The 20,194-nt window shown below is 43.2% G+C and overlaps 2 protein-coding genes across 12 annotated transcripts; one reads left to right on the forward strand and one right to left on the reverse strand.

Annotated features, from left to right (window-relative positions):
• Positions 1 to 1,012: 1,012 nt before the first annotated feature.
• RBBP4 (RB binding protein 4, chromatin remodeling factor) lies at positions 1,013 to 9,788 on the reverse strand. 2 transcript variants are annotated; one of them, XM_075722056.1, is made up of 12 exons: positions 9,760 to 9,788; positions 8,576 to 8,723; positions 7,766 to 7,911; positions 6,276 to 6,449; positions 5,372 to 5,487; positions 5,056 to 5,216; positions 4,805 to 4,931; positions 4,619 to 4,696; positions 3,407 to 3,483; positions 3,216 to 3,273; positions 3,010 to 3,120; positions 1,013 to 2,114 (listed from the first exon to the last, which is right to left on the reverse strand). In XM_075722056.1, the coding sequence occupies exons 1-12, from the start codon at positions 9,773 to 9,775 to the stop codon at positions 2,049 to 2,051; spliced, it is 1,278 nt and encodes a 425-aa protein (XP_075578171.1). In that variant the 5' UTR covers positions 9,776 to 9,788; the 3' UTR covers positions 1,013 to 2,048. The 2 variants fall into 2 exon arrangements, with proteins under 2 accessions (XP_075578171.1, XP_075578172.1); XM_075722057.1 differs by having other exon boundaries at positions 8,576 to 8,720; positions 9,760 to 9,775.
• Positions 9,789 to 10,302: 514 nt separating this feature from the next.
• On the forward strand, positions 10,303 to 17,301 carry ZBTB8OS (zinc finger and BTB domain containing 8 opposite strand). Of its 10 annotated transcripts, XR_012831676.1 has the most exons (9): positions 10,447 to 10,552; positions 11,693 to 11,877; positions 13,297 to 13,321; positions 13,899 to 14,020; positions 14,251 to 14,333; positions 14,741 to 14,793; positions 15,054 to 15,090; positions 15,806 to 16,975; positions 17,198 to 17,301. XR_012831676.1 is itself a non-coding variant. In XM_075721963.1 (8 exons), exons 2-8 carry the CDS (start codon positions 11,790 to 11,792, stop codon positions 15,890 to 15,892), a joined length of 495 nt encoding a protein of 164 aa, XP_075578078.1. In that variant the 5' UTR covers positions 10,303 to 10,404; positions 11,693 to 11,789; the 3' UTR covers positions 15,893 to 17,119. The 10 variants fall into 10 exon arrangements, 9 of the variants coding, with proteins under 9 accessions (XP_075578078.1, XP_075578077.1, XP_075578079.1 ...); XM_075721963.1 differs by lacking the exons at positions 10,447 to 10,552; positions 17,198 to 17,301 and adding an exon at positions 10,303 to 10,404 and having other exon boundaries at positions 15,806 to 17,119; XM_075721962.1 differs by lacking the exon at positions 17,198 to 17,301 and having other exon boundaries at positions 15,806 to 17,119.
• Positions 17,302 to 20,194: the final 2,893 nt, after the last annotated feature.

Genomic DNA, 20,194 nt, shown 5'->3' on the forward strand with positions numbered 1-20,194 from the left:
GAACAACGGACTCTTCCTCTTTGTAGCAAAAGCAATGGACAGAGGCCTCTGCAGGGGACATCTCCTCTTGCTGCTTATCCTACCTGATGCACAGCAGCTTCCTGAAGTCAGGAATACCAGACAATCATTTGCTTGTGTGTATTTCTCAAGATGCTGCTGTTAATCACGTAGTAAACCTGCTTTTCCACAGAGGAGCAGAGAAAATTAATACTTGCACTGAACAACAGACATATATGAAGAATAACAGATGTATCTTTTGCTGTGTTTGGAAAAATGTATCGTCTTGTTCCATAGGTGGATTGTATAAGCCTGTGCAGAAAGTATTGTTCTGGAAGCCAGTGTTAGGGGGTTTGATTTTTAAAGTTTACATGCAAGAGAAGCTTTATCCTTTTAACAGGATTTTCTTTTGTATTGCTGTATTGTGACATGCTCCACCGTGGGCCACCAAAACCAGTTTGTGGATAACAGGTTTCCACTTTACATAAAGTCTCACACTGAAAATAAAGGTCAGAGTTTAAGGATCCTTTTAATTCTCAAAGCCGCGTCTCAAAGAGAAAACAGCAAGCTTGTGTGTCAAGCCAAGGTACTTGTAAAGCATCCAACTATTCATGCTGCAGACTAACAAAAAAAAAAAAAAAAGTAGTTCTGTGGCAAGCACTAAAGGCAGACCCAAAATCCAGACAGCAGCACACTTCAGGCGGAAGGCACACTTCAGTGCATTCCTGACTGCTTGGGGATATTACGCACTCATTTACTCATTTCACAAAGAAAGCAGCAGAAACAAGAGGGGGAGAAGCATCCACGTGTTACAAACGTATGGAATATCTGTATCAGCACCTAGTCCCATGGGACACATATGGGTAGAGACTATGCCCTTGCTTCCTCTGCTTTCTGAAGAGGTACACTTTACTCTCGACAAAGTAGTTAATGCAGAAGGAAAACATCAACACAAAAAACCAACCCAAAGCTAGACAGCGTTTACGTAGAAAAAATTTATTCCATCTGAAGCACTTACACGCAATTAGTCATGAGGAGCATGGAGAGTAATAGGTTGCTGGTGGAACAGGACACCCTAGTGGAAGATGTGCAGGAACTAGTGGTCAAGGACTAACTCCTAAAAAAAGTCGTTCATCCACATTTAATTTGCTTTACAGATACCAGCTACCAATGCTGTTTTAGGTTACCGGGCATGCCATCTGTGGTACATCAGTTGGTAAAAACATACACCTTTACAACTTGGTGGCCCCCAAGTTTTAAAAACCATTTCACAGAAAGGAAAGAAATATATGTGAAAACACAGCTCAAGAAACACACAATAGAGCAAAATACATGGAAGGTGAACAATGCTCTGCAGGAATAGCTAACAAATCCAAACCGCTGTCGCCCAGCAGACGGGAGAAAGGGGAAAGGAAGGAAGGAAGGAATGAAAAACCCAGAATTACCAGTAGAGACAAACAAAATACAGAAAGAAGTTCACTTTCAGTTCAAGTCAGAATCTGCAAATCTGTTCTGTATCTGCAGAGGCAGAAAAATTCACAAGGTACAGATTAACTAAAGGAATCCCAAGGCTTCCGACTCGTACTGAAGAGGACAAGACCTTCCACACTCCATTTCTGAACTGCCAGTGGATTAACACTTGCATCACCTCCATTGGCTCAAGCACACTCTGGCAGCTCTACCGATTTAACTTTTGTTTAAATTAGGCAAAAGCCCACAGCTGTAGCAAAGCTAAAGACAGAAGAAGAAAAAACCAACAAAACCAAGTTTGCTCTGTGTGATGAAGGCAGCTAAACCGGGCCAACCAGCCCTATACGCAAGAGGCTGCTGTAGGAAAGCTGACCAAGGAGCTACAGCATGGCACCAGTTGAGTTGGGCTAAGCCCTTTTCGTAGGAAGTACTCACTGTCTGGGTTAAAAAGCCTGTTGATGGTATCTACAGAAGGATGGCTGAACACAAAGCCTACGTGTGTCTCAAAACCAGTGTTAAGTCAATACCAGGGTTGAGAGGGAAGAGAAGGAAAAAGACTAAAAACAGGAAAAGGTTGTCATCTAGGATCCTTGACCTTCCGGATCCACGCTTCCTTCAGGGTCTTCATCATTATATATGTTCTCTGCCTGCAAGACAGAGATGGAGGAACTGCAGAAGCATTTTGCCACCACACGGAACAGTATTCCATCTACTAGAACATTTTGAAAAGTTCTGGCAGTTTTTCATCTGCAGATATGTATTGCCCATCCCTGATCCCTCAAGGCCATTTAACATTAAAGCAGCAGCAAACCCAACCTTCTTCATAACAGCCATGTCTCCAAAACATTTCATAAGTACCCTCTAAGTTCCTCTAGCTTACGGAAATCTGCCTTCTTAAAGTAGAAGTAAGCCTTGCAGTGGTCTCAATTAACAGACTACTGCGTATACATTTAGTAGATCCTCTACTTAGCAGCAGCACCTTCCAAAAGAACTATCTGGAAGGCTGCTAAGAACAAAGCCCCTGTGAACCAATTTACAGATTAAAAAAAAAGCAAACCCATTAGGAGTATGGTCTTGTCAAAGGTTATTCAAACAATACAAGACTCTTTTCAAAAACCTTCAATGGCTGGTAATTTAGGGTCAGCAAACTTTTCCTATTCACCACCACTCCTCTCCATCTTCAGGAGGACATTTGTATCATTTGCAAAGATTTCATTCTTTAAGACAATAACTAACAGAAACCTCAATTTCATCTTCGGTTCTCACACACACTGTTTTCATTCAAACATAGAAGTGAAAAATTTGTTTCTACACCAGTACTCTGGTTTTTTTAAGCCATGAGAAACACAAACCAGCTTCTGAGTATTTGTAAACCATTGTTTTGACCCAACCTAAAGTGGATTTCACTATCCCTTTGAGATTTAGGCAGTGCTACAAAGCAAGGCATGCTGAGAGCTGTAAATAAAACCAGGAACACTGAAATCCAGGCAGTTCAACACCATCTCTCATCTGCCACTTCCTGCACCTTCCCAAGCAACTTACCATTTGCCAGACTTGCATGATATTATCTTCTGATACAGAACAAATTACCCAGGGCTCATTGGGATTCCAGGAGAAATCAGATATCTTTGCAGTATGACCACCATGAATAAACTAGTATTGGGGAAACAAAAAGGGGAATGTTTTCAAATCTACATCGCAGAGATGAATAATAGGTCAAAACAATCAATAAGATTCAAAAGACTTACCAACAGCTCTGGGGGACCATCCTCAGCATCTTCAGGGGATTGCTCTTCTCCAATTTTACTGTAAAAAAAAAAAAAAAAAAAAAAAGGGAGAAAAAATGAAAAGGTGGGGGCTTTGTGTGTTTGTTTTTTGAAGTGTGATGCAATTCATCAATAATATTTTGTCAGGACAGAGCGACTAATTTGGGATTTACCTCAAGTCCCAAACATTTAGCCTGCGGTCAGTGCCACTGGACGCCAATATAGTTTCATTATGGGGAGACCACTGAACCTACAGACAAGGATGAATTTAGAAAGGAAGTTAGTTTTAAGAAGCTGTAACATGACAGACATTCACAACAAACACCACTGTATTTAGTATAATGAAAACTCTATGAGAATTCAAATTGATATTAACTTGAAATATGAATATGCCCAATAATAACATTCTAACACAGGAGGCAGGTTTGTGAACATTCATACACTAACAAGGCATTTGAGCACCAAAAAGGTACCACACGTAACCTTTCCTGTAACAAAGACCACGTGTTATGAAGTGCAAACAGCTCTCAAAGATATTAGCTGCTCCTTACCTTAATAAGGATTGCACAAATATAAACTACGGATTCCTTAAGTAGTAGGTACGCTTACACATGAAAAGAAATCACTGTAATTAAGCTGCGCAAAAGCTCACATTTACTACTTCTTCTGGAGATAAATCTCTCCAAAACATACCACTTAATAGGATCACAGGATTAGAAAAGAACACATAATTCTGCACACTAACCTGACATTTCAAGATTCCATGTGTAATTTTAGAGGTAACTACAGTCTTAACTAGTAATCCTTCTACGAAAAAATCTATATATTTTTCTTCTGAGTAAGTCATGAGTTGGAGATGGAAATTTGTATCTGCTAAGTGCATGCTACCAGTGATGTTAACATTTTGTCTTTACAGCAGCAAAATTAGCAATTGTTCGTTGTCACAGGATGTTCCAGTGATCCCCTTTGATGGGTACTGGCTAAAGCCTTCCTACAGGACCAGGCTGAGATGAAAACACTGTAGCCATTTCATTGTGCCTCCCTGCTTCAATCTGCTGCCATGAATAATTCACATTTACTCCGTACTGCTAGCATTTCACCCTTCTGTTGCAGTTAAAGCTCTCGACCATTTCCTTGTTACGTTCTGCCCCTGGCATTCTGGACACTCTTATCTGTACTGCAGCTCTACCCCACACAGAGCACTACAAAGTGTCACAACAATAAGCCAGAGAATTATAAGCAGATGAGAGAAAAGAATATATGAGTTTTTAAGTGCAAGTACATTTAATAAAAACGTAGAGCGGAAAAGAATGTTGTTCATGTTTTCCAGACAGCTAAGTAGAACTAAGTCTGTGTACATAAAAGATAAAGACATTTTGTTATACCTGAAATATTTCATCTTTATGTGATTCAAAGGAGTGCAACTTCAGTTTTAGGTTCCTCAAGTCCCATAGAGCAACAGTCTAGGAAAAAAAACATAAACTTTTTTTTTGTTGAAGTAACGAATATATACATCCACATTTACATATCGGAAACTAAACAAGTATGTTCCAAGTTCAAGGTAGATGTACCTTATCAGCTGATCCTGTAGCCAGGATAAACTCACTATAGGGATTGAAAGAGAGGCAGTTGACTTCAGCGGTGTGAGCATCCACTGAATGACTAGGTTTGGAGGTGTTGTTTGACCGAGTGTCCCAGCTGTAAGGGGAAAACGTGGAATTGAAACAAAGGTTTATATCCCATTTTACTGAGCGACTAAGGAGCACATGGGAAAGCAAGAGGGACAGAAGCACTCGGCTTCTGAAGATATTACCCCACTTACATCATGAGCTTCTGATCATCAGCAACAGATCCAAAGAGAGATTCATGGAGCAGGTGCCAAGATACATCTTCCACTACTGCTGTATGTCCTGTGAAGATGGTCTTTGCATCCACCACTTTGCCTTCTTTTGGAACCGCACTAATATCCCACAAGCAAATGGTCTTTAAAAGAATAATTTTTTTTTTTAAAATTGCATCTTTAGACAGACATTCTCTTTACCTCCCATACCTCCTCCCCCTCAAAATCAAAACATTTTTGACATTTGCCAAGGGACACAAAGTGCAGGTTGTACCCCAGCTATATTTAAAGTACTCACATGATCATCAGAAGCACTAAGCAAATGCCCGCTCAGGTTTGGGTTCCATGACAGCCCGTAACCTTCCTTCTGGTGTCCACGAAGACGCAGATCAGGGTTGCATTCTCCAGAAGGGTCTGTAAAGAGGCAGTGTAAGAACTCCAGCGCCTAGTATCATTTCCAGCACATCCCAGAATACCTGGCATTAAGTTTTACTGTGCTTTACTAAACTTTGCTTTGATATTTTCAACAGGATCCCTCTCTTACCTTTTGAGCATTTTCCCTGAAACTGAAGAATCACCTCATTAAAACAGAATGCAATGAGACAACACAAAGCAGTTTGTCTTCTTAGCTTAATAAAAGCACATCGCAGATTCTTCCAAGCTGCTTTTTTTTTTTCCCCTGGATGGCCTGGTAGTGGTCCATTCTAAATTAATGCTATAGTACCTGCGGTATTTTTCTTTCTCTCATCATCTCCAACTGCACTTTAAAAGTGAGAAAGGCACTTCTGTTCCTCCCCACAAGCAGCAGAACTAGTTACTCCATACGATCTTGATGAGTCCATTGGTAAATGACTGTTAATATCCTTACAGGATATCAGGACAGTAGCTCAGCTACGCAGCAAATCATAGTTTCCAAAAAGCCACCTTCCTCCACCCCAAATACCAACATATACAGTGACATGACAAAACATGTAGTAAAACAGCAAAAGGGAAAAAAGCATACCTTTCTATTGATACATACTGGATATACATGTTTAAGCTTCACACAGAATAACCTTTTCCGCTAAATACCTACTTTCCCCTAACATCACAAGTGATATGCAATCCACAAAGATTTTTAACCTCTTTTTCACTACATCAACCTTTTCTTAAGGAAGGGCTGGCTGTTCTCTGAAGCACAGACATAACAAAGAAGCAGACACCTGGTTTAGAAGGGTGTTTGGTGTAATCAAAGACAAGGACATCACTGGATGGAGTCTTCGTAGCGATGATACATGGGTTCTGTGGCATGTAACGTGCTCTGTTCACTTCTCCCTCATGATTTATCTTGATTTCAATTTCAATTTTTCCACTAACTGACCCAAAGCCTCCAAACTCTGGAAATAAGAATTTAATAGTTTTAAATAAGCCAGTTTCAGATCAAGACACAAAGATCCAGGCTCAATTACTGGTACTACCAAGCACTTATTTTGAAAGATAGTGACAAGAACAACTGTAACAAAGAATCCAGTTTTCAAACGGCATGTTGTTTTAAACATCTGTATTTGTGACATGAAAATATCAGGACTTTGGCTAAGTTAAAGACCATTTCTTCTGAAAAATTTTTTACTATTTCAAATTTAACACCACAAGCCCCAAATTTATCATATCTAAACCTCTTATCTGTAATGAAGATGTGTTGTACATTTGAAACAGATGTGCTGCAACTGCACATTCAAATATAACAAAAATCAGCATTGCAAAATAGACAAAGTTCTGGTAAAAACAAATTGCTGCACTGCATTTAAGATATGGTACTGTAATGTAACTTGCTAAGGCTACCTTATCTTTATAAGTAAACTCGTAGTAACAATATTTCACAAAATTGCGCTGCACCTTTCTGGCAAAAAGAGGGGGTTTTGTTTGTTTGTTTTTAAATTGGAGTAGTATATTTTTGAGAAATACTAAAATAGAATAGAAACAAAGTATTTATTAGACAACATTGTGTTCATGAATAACTCTAAGAAGCCCAAAGATCAAAATACTAATTGCACAATCCAGGCTTCCAGCAAAAAGAAGAGCAAACATTGTATCATTAAGGACTTTCACCACGTAGAAAGATTGATTCAACCAAGTGAAAATGAGAAATGTCTAACTTGTAGCAATGCTGACAGCCAACTAAGATTACAGAAAGCATCGAATTCAAGTCTGATATACTGAACAAAACACAATAATCTTTTTATCCAAGAGGGGCTGGCACAACTATCAGGCAGCAGAATTCAGACAAGAGAAGAACACTGGAAATGTTACACTCCTCTGAAATAGAATATTCTTTTACATGAGTGACTTTCTCACTGGAAGAGTTTATGTAATGCAAAAGTGATAATACAAATACCAATAAGCAGTACTCTTGTGAAATTCAATGTCAATTCCTGATGTGAAATAGGGAGGGTGAGATTTTCCCCCCCACACATACTTTTGCAATAAGCCTGCCACCTCCTTTTTTCATCATTATATTATTAAGACATTATGCACATTCAAAAAACATAGTATTTGTCTACTAAGTAAGGGTACCACTTAGAAATAAATTGAATAGTTTAGAAGTAATATCTGAACTTTGCTGCCTGAACTTTAAGGAAAGACAAATATTTTATTGAGAAGGGAAGGAGAAAATGGTTAAAACCTGCCCTGGTCCACATCTTTGGTCCCTTACCTCCTTTCTCACTATCATAGTGTGAAGCATCAAACTGCGCATCATCGTTAGGCAACTGCACGCTAGCTATCACAAGATGATTTTGTTCATCTGAAGTATGGGTCCCCAGGACTAACCGGTGGATACTGAAATCTTTGCCTTCAGGTCTGCAAGGGAAGAGTTACGTGAGAAACAGAAGGGGTTTACACAAACACCGATTTGATCACAACATTTTTTGATGACAGCTTCTAACACCAGTAACACTCTTTAAAGTTATTGTTGCTCTCCTGCTCCAACACCAAACTCACCTCCTCCAGAGGAAATCACTTATCATAACTCAAGATCTCAACCTAAAATTTTAGCAGCACAACACTCTGAGAGATCACCGTTTCCATGCCCTCCCTTAAGAGGCCTTAGCAGCTCCTCCTAAGTACAACTCTGAAGGGCATGAACATTCACTGCAAGCACAACACTGTTATGGAAGCTTAAGGCAAAATGGTGGTTATACAGCAATTATATCTAGTTCTATTTTTGAGTAGGTTTTTGCTTAATATAGGGGAGGGTGAAGCTGGAAGAAGAAAAATATGGAAATCAAATGTGTGAAAATATCTTCTCAGTAATAGAAGACGTTTTCCCAAATTAAAAATGTCTGTATCAATTATCTCTCTAGTGTTCATGGTCCTCAACTTGCTGTTGGCAGGGCAAGGGTACAGAAAGCACTTAAGACAGAAAGGAATCACATACTGTCTTACTTTAACAAAAAGTGATCCTAAATTTACTATTTATTCTGCTTTCAAAAAGAAAATAAAAAAAGGAAAAGGATCGGTTTACCTTGTTACATCAGGAAGCCACTGAGCAGTCAAGCTGGGCCATTCCAGAGCATGGGTCATTACCAAATCATATAAGAAGGGGGTATTCTTTTTCCATATTTTATACTCTTCGTTGATCACACGTTCTTCCACCGCATCATCAAAGGCTGCTGAAGTTTGTTTTTTTTTTTAAAAATGCATATAATTAGCCTTTATGAATATATGTACATGTGCACAACACTGTGAGTGGGCAACTGAATGAAGAGCCAACTATGTCACACCCTGGTTTGCTGTTATGACTGCTCTATTGGAGTAGTTGCTAGATCATTAAAAATCCTCTGTTGCACATGCTAATCCTTGTTTCTGGATATAAGGCTCAGAATTAGTATTAACTGTGTCAAATCTCCTCATCCCAGCAGAAGCAGCATAATAAAATTCTGAAACTTGGTGCCACAGGGTACCGTGCAGGCAAATACCAGAATTGTAACGATGTTTAAACGCAGGAGGTCCAGCAACTGCTGTTAAACAGACTGGTCTAGGTGCAGCCCTGAACTACCAGTTCCCCAAATCCAGTTTTCCCAGGCTCCTTCTGGTGCCTTGTTTCTCTCACAGTCTTTCTCGTACCATCTGCTACCAGCCTCCGCTGCAGAGAGCGAAGGAGCGCAGCCAGGCCTCCGGGAGCACCCCCGCGGAGCACGGCTGTGGCCGGTGACATCTCTTTGTCTGCGCTGGGCAGGCAGCTGCCCACACCCCTCCCAGGGCAGGGCATTTCTGCGGCTCTCCCCACTTACACCGGGCCCCCCCCCGGCTACCAGCACACCGGCCTCTGCTCGGAAAACACAAACTCCTTCGGGCGCGGATACAAACGGATGGTAACGCGAAGGGGGGGGAGTGGGGGGGCGGGCGGAAGGAGCCGGCCCCAGGCAGGGCCCCCCCAGCCCCGGGCAGGGCCCCCCCGGCCCGGGCGGCGTCGCCGCCTCCACGCATCGGGCCACAGGCCTCCGGGGCCGAGCGCAGGCCATGCCCGCTGGCACCGGCGGGCGCCACGGCCCGGGGGAGGCCGGCGGGGCCGCGCTCCCCTCCGACCGGCGGCCGTTCCCGGAGGGGGGGGGGGCGGTTCACCCCGCGCCTCACAGAGCCCTGAGCGGAGGAGGCCGCGCCGCGGGGCCTGCGCTGCGCCGCGCCACGCCACGCCGCGAGCCCTACCTTCCTTGTCCGCCATGGCGGGGCGGGGGGAGCGGAGCGGGGCGGCTGCGGGGCGAGCTGGGCTGGGCTGGGGCGGGCTGGGCGAGGCGGGCGGCCGGCTCCTCCGCTCCCTGCTCGGACCCCTCCGGCCGCGGCTCTATTGTTTCCTGCCCCCGCTGCGTGCCGCTCCGGCGCCGCGCACCCCTTCGCGCGCCAACGCCGGCCAATCGCCGCCCGCCGCCGGGCCGCGGCTGCCAATCAGCGAGAGGCACGGGGCGGGGACACGGGGCAGGCGAGCGCGCTCGGCGGTCACGTGGGAGGGCGGCCGGGAAGAAGGCGCGGGGGGGGGAGGCGGGTGCCGCTGAAGCTCTCCTGGGAGCCGCCATTTTCCGGAGGAGAAGGGGAGGGCGTCGCGCTGTCAGGGCTCGGCTCTTAAAGGGGCATCGCTGCGCGCGGAGGGGCGGCTCCTAGGCGAAGACCCGGTCTGGGAGCGGGAAGGGCCGCGGCTTCCTTCGGTCGCCACAGCCGTGGGCAGACCGTGTCGTGTCGCGACCGGACCGGTGCGTGTGTGGGGCCGAGGCCCGGCCCTCGTGGCCCTCCCTCCTCACAGCGCTGCCCAGAAACCTTCGGAGTATCCTCAACTTGCTGTTGGGTTATTAATTGCCTGTAATCACTAATAACTTGCCTTTTTTCCCTAATTCAGTGCGGCGGTGAGCTTCACAGCCAGCCCTCCTTAGTATGTAGGATCGGCCTGCTGTGGGTAACCCGGCGTGCTCGGTCGTGGATCTGACTGTCCGTAGTCAAGGCTTAACAGGTTTAAAATCAAAATGTGTCTTCATCTGGGTTTATGCCCTAAGAGGAGCACTGGCTTCTCAATTTCAGACTTCTCTTTGTAACATACCTGGGCCCTTACCTGAAAGTAGAAACTGGGAATCCTGTGTAGTCTTGTTTGTAAGCCTCGGAGTAAGAACCACTCCTGATAAAAGTAGTTTTGATGATGTTATGTCCTATCTATAAATCTACCATTTGCATTATTTGGGGAAGTCTTGGGCTCAGCTGTGGATAAACCTTACAATGCACAAAAAAATTAAGAAAGTGAGAATGGTTATTATATCTGGTAATCTGGGGAGGTTTCATCTGAGGAGAATTAATTAGCCTGAAGTTAATCAGGTTCGCCAGTTTGTGTCTGTTAGATTTACAAATGAAAGCTTGCATGAAACAGCAACTATGAAGATCTGGTCTGAGAATTAGATTTTTAAATGGGGATTTGATACAGTTCATTGTTTGTTTTAATAAAAAAAAAAAGAAAAACCACACATTCTGCAAGAAAAGGAACATAGGAAAACCCCTGCACTTGTGTGACAGGCGTATCTGCCATGCACGTGCTTCTAGGTTTGAAGGCTTAAATACAATCCCTGTCCTAAGAAAAAACTAGACTTTTTTCCCTAAAGAAAAACCGTGTGTAAGGTCACATCTAGGAGTTTGGAGGCGATGCATATTTCATCTTGCTGTGTAACGTACCAGTGGGCTGAGTACCCTCAGCGGTAAAATTCAGAAGTAACCTGAAGCGTGAAAGTTTAATTCACTTTACAGCTGTTTTCATTATTACTCTATTTTATTATTTGAGGATGGATGAAATGCTTGGTGGTGTACGCAACAAGGAGGAAGAAATACAGTTCTTCCAGAAAAGGCCAAAGTCCATGCTTTCTGTAAGGACTGTAATCCCTTTGGCTTCCCTGGCTGAACATAACTCGTAGCAGTTAATGAGGCAAGCGGTGTAGGGTTGAACTCTGAACTTCCCCTGTCTCCCAGTGACAGTTTTGATAGCAAACAACTTAAATGACATGCATTTAGTATCTTGTTTCGAACACCTGAGCCTGTGTACAAATGTTAACCAAACTGCTATTAAGTGAAAAACCAAACTGAGAGGCAATTCTCCTTTTTTCTACCGCAGCATCACATGGGAAGCCTGGCAGGGTTGAAGCACTCGCGGAGGTGGCCATGTTCCCTTCCACCAGGAAGTGAGTGACTGCTGCTCAAGCCCAGCAGCTATGGCAGCCGACGAGAGGGACTACAACCTGACGGAGGAGCAGAAGGCTATCAAAGCCAAATACCCACCGCTCAATAAGAAGTATGAATGTGAGTGTTCTTAACGCTATCCTGATGCGGCGTACGTGTGACTGTGCGGTCGTGAGGGGGAGGGAGGGGAAGGAAGATTGCAGGATATGCTTTTTAGTCACATGTGGGGTTTCTTAATATGCCGGTATCGTATGTGTTTAGACTGTGGGATGCATCTATAGTTGAATTAACATATATCTACAATTTCCTTTATCACAGATAAATGCCTTTGTTGTTATGGGTGCTAAAGGAATCATGATAGAAATAAATTAGTTAAGTCTCACCCTGAAAACTTTCCCCTTTCAACCTATTTCCTAGCAAGGCAATACATTTTTCTCTCTCTCTCATATTCAAGAGTGCGTTGGTCTTTTGTGCGGTGTTTTATTCTCCTTCATGCACTACTAAAAGATCGTTATCTCTCCCTTTCCCCACCCCTGGAATGTCTCCTAAGAACATGTCAAGCGAGTGGCTGGCAGCCCAAGGGCTAGCTTCAGGCACTTGCAGGAGACCATTCCGCATCTGCCTGTTCTATTTCAGCGGTATCTGTCTGGAGGGACAGTGACTATTACTCTGTTAGAATATATATTTTTAGGATGTGTTCAGATCTTTATTTGATAGCAGTGCAGAAATATGGTGACATATTACAATAGTCACGCTGTTTCCATGACTGGAAGAGGTTTTATTCTTCTTTTACATCCACTGGAATTTGTTTGCTTTAGAGACTGTTGTTGAGAATCCATTAATAGTGTGTGAACGTTCTAAACAGCATCAGAACAATCTTTCAGTTAGAGTGATCACGGTGTGGTATTTATTTTACATCCCAAGTTAGCTGTTTCTGCTAACCTGGTGTCATTTTGCGTTTCTCTCATTCCTCTAAGTGAATATAAATTATGTTTATGTAAAACTTGGTACATGCTTGGGATGTTAATCCTACCTTATTTGTGAAGATTGCCTTCTATTTTGTATTACATACTTTTTTAAAGTCCTCCTTTTTGCTTAATGGGTGTTTTTGGGTGTGGACAGGTATATTTGTTCACTGAGCTGGAAATATTTGCAAATCTCATCGTCTGTATGAATAATTTTTAGTCCTGCAGACTTCAGCAAAAACTCTTTACTCCTGGTTAAAGTTTCTTTTTATTGCAGTTAACTTGTAGAAGCCTGTTGTGTTACAACAGCCATACCTTGCACACAGTGCTGTGCACGTAGGGCACTGACATAATTATATTAAATGCTGTTTTTCTGCTTGGCAGAAATAATCCAAGATTCCACCTGTGCTAACTTTTTCTAATATACTGGGAAATAAATTATCGCTGTTTCACATCTGAAAATGAATGCAGAAAGTTCTTGTTACAACAACAATATCTGATTTCCTTTCTTTTAATCCTCATTTTTAAAATATGTTTGGTGATGTCATGCCTTTTCTTTTTCCTTCCCCCTTAGATTTGGATCACACAGCAGATGTGCAGTAAGTATGGGCAGCTGGGATTCCTCAATATGACAAATTAATTATTTCTTACACTGCTATAAATCAGGAATACCTGTCAAAGACTGGTTGCAGATGTACACCTTATGGAACTATACAATGTCACACACTGGGTTTTTTGATGGTCAGTTTTGTTTCTGCTCTTGGGAAAGCATAGAATCATGTTTGGTTTCTTTTCTAATGTAATATTCCTGTGGTGCTTCTGATTAAGCCTCTGTTATTTGGAAATGTCTTTTGAAATCTCCATTTAATCTCTTCCTTTTAAACCAAACTTCTTCCGAGTAGTTCACTTTTATAGACATCAGTTAGCCATAAGGAAAGAACTTTCTCATCGTCTGGTAAAAACATTTATTTTCCATATTCTCCTGAGAAACTCTTCTCACAAACTGCAAGAATGAAAATCTCTTGCAATCTGCCCAAATGCATAGGTATAGAAAAGCAAGTATTGTTCATTCACTTCCTCTGCATTAATTCTCATGTTCTGATTTCTCACCTGCATATTACTTTGGGAATTTTTTTTTTTTGTTACGGTCTGGTAAATTATTCCACGTCTTTTTAGGCTACATGCCTGGGGAGACACTTTGGAGGAAGCATTTGAGCAGTGCGTCATGGCCATGTTTGGCTACATGACTGATACAGAGACCGTGGAACCTGTGGATACCGTAGAGGTAGAGGCAGAAGGTAAGGCTGCGTTGACTTTATATTGGAACTGCATGAACCCTGAAGGAGAAGGGTACCAAATTTTGCATCTTTAGATGTCATTTTGTTGCAGTTAATTAAACTCTAATTAAGCATCACTAATCTAAATGTTCTAATAGTGCAGAAGCTGTACATCTGATGTACTCTTAAAAACGTTTGGGTGTTCTTGCTGAGGCAATCAACTGACTATCTTCTCTGCTTCAACCACGCAGGACATGACATGTTGTCTCTTCTCTTCCACTTCTTGGACGAGTGGCTGTATAAATTCAGTGCTAATGAGTTCTTTATACCCAGAGTAAGTGTTCTGTTTTGTTCTTTTTCCATTTGCAGGTCCAGGCTATTCTCTGATAATACCAGCTCTGAATGCAATGTTACTTGCAAAAGGAAAAAAAGGGACACAACAGATCACTTAAGTGCACATGGAGAACCGCAAATACCAGGGCAGAAAGACTTGAGAAACAAACTGTTAAGCTTTGCTATCACAAACACCAATCAATCATTAGCTGCCGTTACAGGGTTGGGGCAGCTCTGCTACCTGCATCTTCCAAGTAGCAGTGTGTCTCTTTGAGGCTGCTCAGATTCTCTGGTTTTAGATTCCATTTAAACAGTGGAATATAGCCCTTGTGACTGGGATTTACTGGGATTATCTGCCTGAAGATAGAAGATATTACTGACGTATTTCTCCTCTCACTTTCTCTGCAGGAGGTGAAAGTGCTTTACATTGACCGAATGCAATTCAAAATAAGATCAATTGGGTGAGCTTAAACGATCCGTTGAGTAATGAGTATCTTTACTGAAAATGCATGTGCTGCCTTCAGAGTCGCCACTCTGAAATACCGTGATGTGCTGGAGTTCATTGATGCTTTCTAAAAGTGGATTGTGGACTATTTTTTTTTTCTTCCTTTGAGGCTTTAAGTGAAAATCTGGCTGTCCTATGCTCATCAGTGAAACTAATTGTAATATTTGATAAATATTACCAAAATTCCAACCACCTCTCTTCTTTTTGCCTTTGAAGGTGGGGAGAAGAGTTCTCTTTACCCAAACACCCTCAGGTATGCAGTGGTTCATCTGTACATCTTTTACATTTTAGGGGTAGGATGGGGAGAGGTGGTGTCTTTTAAATCAGACCTCGAAGTTCTCAAGAGATCCAAGTATAAACACATCTGAATGGTATCACAGGCACTAAACTTAAGGTCTCATGTCCTGCTTGTTTTTTCTGAATGCGTTCCTGCAACTTTTGACCTGAGTGTCTGATGCTTCCTCAGCACTAGCAAAACTCAACAGTTGGCTTCCTTTTTGTGATGCTGATAACACAGTAAACCGATCTATATTCAGAATGTGTACGTGGGTTTGGTTTTCACACTATTACCGCAGTTTTTTGCTTAATCAGTTTTTGCTGCTTTGTGTTTTTTTTCCCCTAAAGAATTGCTAGAAGCAAATCATTCATCTCCCCACCAGCTCTTTAGCTGTGTCAGTATTAGCATAGGAAATGCTGATGTTCTGTCAGAGGCAAGAGGAGGGATTTGTAGTATTCAAGAGGCAATAAAATAAGGGAAGAGTTACTTATTCACTATTTGGCCTGGCCAAGTCCTTGCCAACTATGCTAACTTTCTTATTCATCAGAACAAATACAGTTATAGCTTTTTGGGGAGAAAAACTATTAAACTGGATAGCATTTGTAGAAGGTGATGAGTACTGTGTATTATCATGAACTGCTACAAGGGGTGTCATTTAGAAAATCGATGCTTTTGTGTCTTTTCTCTCTAGGGCACAGAGGTCAAAGCCATAACTTACTCAGCAATGCAGATCTGTGAAGATGAAAAGCCAGAAGTCTTTGTCATCATTGATATTTAAAGCAAGAAAAGTGTGGTCAAGTGGATTCTTGTCATTGGCTGGCAAAAGTCTCTTGAAAACTGTAATCCCCATGGAAGTAACTAAGGAATTGGCCAATTCAAGTCATAAATTGAAGGGAGGAATTGCGGGGAATGTCAGCCTCTGTTTTGACTTGAGGATGGTGAGACAGAGAAATACCCGCATGCCAGGAAAAAAAAGAAATAGTTGGGTTTTGGGGGGTGTTGAGAAGAAGAAAGAGTTGTAGGGGTTGAAAGTCTGAGGAATGCTGGTAGTCAGCTGTTAAGGCTGATACATGTGTTAGGTGCTATATGAACTAAACAGACAAATTAGTGGAGCTGCTAGCTAAAATACTATCTTTTTGCAGGGTGGCAGGAGATAATGTTAATCTACATGGTTTCATTTGCAGATTTAAATATTATAATTCTGAGGTGACATCTCTCCTCCATATTATCCGAAGGGTCCAAAATATCTGCAGTGGGTCAGATTTGATGTAGAAAAATTTCTGACTGTTTGAAGGACACCGAAGAAAATTTTTTTGTTTGAAAATTTTTTTGTTGGAAGGACGCCAGTTAAACAAACCACCACACCTTCTAGACTACTTTAAAAAAAAAAATTATACCAGCAGGTGGTGCTGAATTGCTGCAAATAAATTTCCACATGCAATTGTAAAGCATGTGACCATGTACATGGAATCCTAATAGCACCTATTATCACTCTAAAAAGTACATCTGCCGCTGTAGAAGGGGATGCATGAGATTCTCTGCGGGTTCACTCCCAACTATGTCTTGTGAAAGCTGATTCTCCTCTTTTGGAAAAAGCAGATGATTGGGATCAGCTTCCATTTCTTCCTTTAGAAAGGACCGTACAGACAGGTGTTTAATGTCAAAGGATTAGGGACTTCACTGAATCAAAATTAATAAAAAATAATCAAAAGTGTGTATTGTTTTAAATCACAGGACAGCAAATGTGCATTACAGGCTGTTGCTATTTAGATGCGAGAGGGGCGCAGCGAGTGAGGGACAGTCGGTGCTGGCCTGACCTGCTTTTTTTATTGTACATGCTACAAGTGCCTCACCTCTGGAGGTAGCGTCTCATCTTTATTTTGTTGTAAAGTCATCTCAAGTGGATCTGGTTTTATTTCCGCGTTGTGAAGACTGAGGGATAAAATCCCTTTTATTTTTTGAGAAAGCTTCAATGCCAAAATAAAACTTGGAATGAAAGAATGAATGGATTTGTGTGTGAGTAATTTTGGCTAGTGGGTTTTTAACACCAATGAATTATATTTGTGTTTTGTTCTCTGCTAAGGTGAGCGGACTTCTTTGTAAATAAGAACGACGATACGCCTATTTGACGGTACAGAAATCAGTATGATGTTTTTTGCCCGAGCCCGGTGCGGAGCTTGCGAACGTCTGGGGATTTCTCCCACGCCAAAGGTGCCAGCCCCCAAAGCTCCAAAGCTCTGTCCAGCCCTCTCCCTCCCTTGACGGTGCTTCCACACCTCCCCTCGTGCTGCATGAGGCAGTATTCCCTGCTTGCTTTCTTGGGGGAATACCGTTGCCCCCCACGGCCGCCCCCACACCAGGTAGCACAGTAGAACCCCCAGCGCACCCCCACATTCCCCAGGCCACGCAGGTTCCTGCTCACCTCCCTCCCACCCCCCCAACCGCTCCGTGTCTCCCACACGGACCCCGCTGCCCCTCCGCTCCATTGCCCGGCCCCCGCTCACCTTTTCTCTCCCTGCAGCCACAGCCCAGTGACCGCTCCGCTCCTCCCTGTGCTCCCACCAGCCCCTTCACAGCCCCCCAAAGCAGGGCAGCACCGGCACCATTTCCTCCTCCCCCCCAGCCACCCCTTTATAGGGAGGGGGCTGCCCATCAGCCTCACTGCCCACACTGGGGCTGCTCCAGCCCCGGCCCGCAGCTGGAGCCCAGCAGGAACAGGGGGCCATCGCCTGAGCCCTGCGGTGCATCACCCCCTAGCCCGGTGCCCTGGTTTTTCCTGGGATAGAGTTAATTTTCAGCCCCATGGTGCTGCATTTCAGATTTAGTATGAGAATGATGTTGATAACACACTGATGGTGTAGTTGTTGCTAAATAGTGCTTACACCAGTCGAGGACTTTTTCGGCTTCCCATGGTGTGCCAGGGCACAAGAAGCTGGGAGGGGGCACAGCCAGGACAGACCCAAACTGGCCCAAGGGACATTCCAGCCCAAATGACATCAGGCTCAGTAGAGAAACTGGGCAGGGCGGGTGGAGAACCGCTGCTCCAGAACGAGCTGGGTAGTGGGCAGCAGGTGGTGAGCAATTGCATTGTGCAGCCCTCGTTTTGTATATTCTTCATCATTATTATTATTTCCCCTTCCTTTTCTGTCCTATTACACTGTCTTTATCTCAACCCAGGAATTTTACTTTTTTGTCCCTCCCAGGTCTCTCCGCATCCCACTGGGGAGGCGGGGAGGGACCAAACAGCTGTGTGGTGTTTAGCTGCCTCCTGGGTTAAACCACAACACGTGGATCTGTCACAGCCCCTTGCGCCATGCAAAGGGAGTGCAAACGCAGCCGTGAGGGCAAAGGAGGTGGCGAGTGTTCATTCAGTCACACACGTAACAAGTCCCGGGAGCGAGTCTGCCCTGCGGCTCAGAGCTTGAGGCGGCAGCTGGGGAGGTGGGCGCTGGGCTGAGGGGCAGCAGCTGGGGAGTTCTTTCCTTTCGCCCAGCCCTCTAAAATGGGAGAAGAGAAATTTATGGAGTTAAAATTTAACTTTGTAGAAGTGCTGAGATGGCCTGTGTACACCATTAGTTACAGGCTGTAGTAACACAGTAAACTGCTGTACTTTTAGAAATGGTGACAGGAACTTGCTAGAAAAACATTTGGAATTAACTAAGTGTTAGTCATGGTTTTTTTTCAATATTTATTAAGTACTTACTAGAAAATGGACCTTAAATTCGCCTTGTTCCATTTCCAGAGCTGTGGGAGTGACAGGTTTCAGTCAGCAGCCTGTTCTCTGGAAGAAGTCCTGTTCTCCCCCTGCATTACAGGAGCCCCGTTGCTGGCTGTAGTCTCCCACTGAGCTGGGGCCCACTGCGACAATCAACTACCTGGAAGTGGTTAATTCAAAACCACGCTTAAACTGCAAACCCTTCGTTCCTTGCCGTGTGTTGAGCAAGCCCTGTAGAGAGTTCGTGTGCATCTCTGTGGGATCAGCGAGACGCGGTAGTGGCTGTTCTAGGAGCCCGATTCAGAGGAGGTGGGACTCGCAGGGCAGGCTAGGCTTGCGGAGGCATTTGCCAAGGGATGCTTACTATTGATGCAAGAAGTTTAGAGGAGTTTAAGGGTACAGTGGAGAAGTAGTTGGAAAAGACGTGCACGGGTGGTTACTAAATGTACAAATCCCAAGTTAAAAAAAAATCCCCTGAACTGAAAATGGCTGGAGTTTGGGAGAGCATTAGGGACTTACATTACACAGGCTTGCCCTGTTCTCACTTTTCCCTGGGTATGTTAATGGCAAGTATTGGAGACAGGGAGAACCTTGATGTGAATCAATATGGCTGTTCTCAACTTCTCTACAGGGAATTTTTGCTTGCTTGGCAGTAACCTCAGGCGACAGATTCTGCTAACAGGAAAGGAAACATAAAATGAGACATGAGACCAAACAGTGTCTCTTTATCAAGAGTACCTACTGTGAATGCCATTCTCTGCTCTCACGCAGACTGTACATGCTGAGGGGGTTTTTTTAATCATTTTTAGTACTGAGCATTTTCAGTTTCTCTAGCAAGTGGACGTTCTCTGACCCAAATGACTGGGGGAAAAAAATACGATTACTAAAAAAGCTGAAGAGACTCCAGAATTACAAAGGTTGCTTAAACTCTAAGGGAAATTGTCTTATAAACAAATGTTTTTATGCTGTCAAGCAGCCTTAAACATCCTAAATTTATATGAACAGGAAAGCCTTTCTAAAGTAGCTCCATGATCTAAGTCACAAGTGTCCCACTGAAATTAAAGGGACTCATCCTCTTTGTTATCTTAGTGTAAGATAGACAGGAGTTTAAGCAAATCTTGCACCAGTCCTGGGAAAAAAAATGGAAAAAACCTGACAACTGTACTTCCAGTGACTGCACTTTTATTTCCTTGTAACCATGTTAGTGTATCTTTGTTTAAAATTCACAGTACAAAAACACGGCATATCTGAAAAGGCAAACTCATACTATCCAAGTGCACTACAGATGCTCTGTTCATTATTCTACTCCATATGGCTGTGTGTATTCTTTAAAACTATTCATGCTTTTCTGAACTATAAGAAGCA

Source organism: Pelecanus crispus, chromosome 16, assembly GCF_030463565.1.
Source record: "Pelecanus crispus isolate bPelCri1 chromosome 16, bPelCri1.pri, whole genome shotgun sequence".
NCBI classification, from domain to species: domain Eukaryota; kingdom Metazoa; phylum Chordata; class Aves; order Pelecaniformes; family Pelecanidae; genus Pelecanus; species Pelecanus crispus.

Coding starts and splice junctions, on each gene's coding strand:
- RBBP4 (XM_075722056.1), bottom strand. Junction 6,450..7,765: donor CTATGATAGTGAGAAAGGAG/GTAAGGGACCAA, acceptor TCTTATTTCCAG/AGTTTGGAGGCTTTGGGTCA. Junction 2,115..3,009: donor TCATGCAAGTCTGGCAAATG/GTAAGTTGCTTG, acceptor TCTGTCTTGCAG/GCAGAGAACATATATAATGA.
- ZBTB8OS (XM_075721963.1), top strand. CDS start 11,790: ATGGCAGCCGACGAGAGGGACTACAACCTGACGGAGGAGCAGAAGGCT. Junction 13,322..13,898: donor GATCACACAGCAGATGTGCA/GTAAGTATGGGC, acceptor ACGTCTTTTTAG/GCTACATGCCTGGGGAGACA. Junction 15,091..15,805: donor CTTTACCCAAACACCCTCAG/GTATGCAGTGGT, acceptor TTTTCTCTCTAG/GGCACAGAGGTCAAAGCCAT.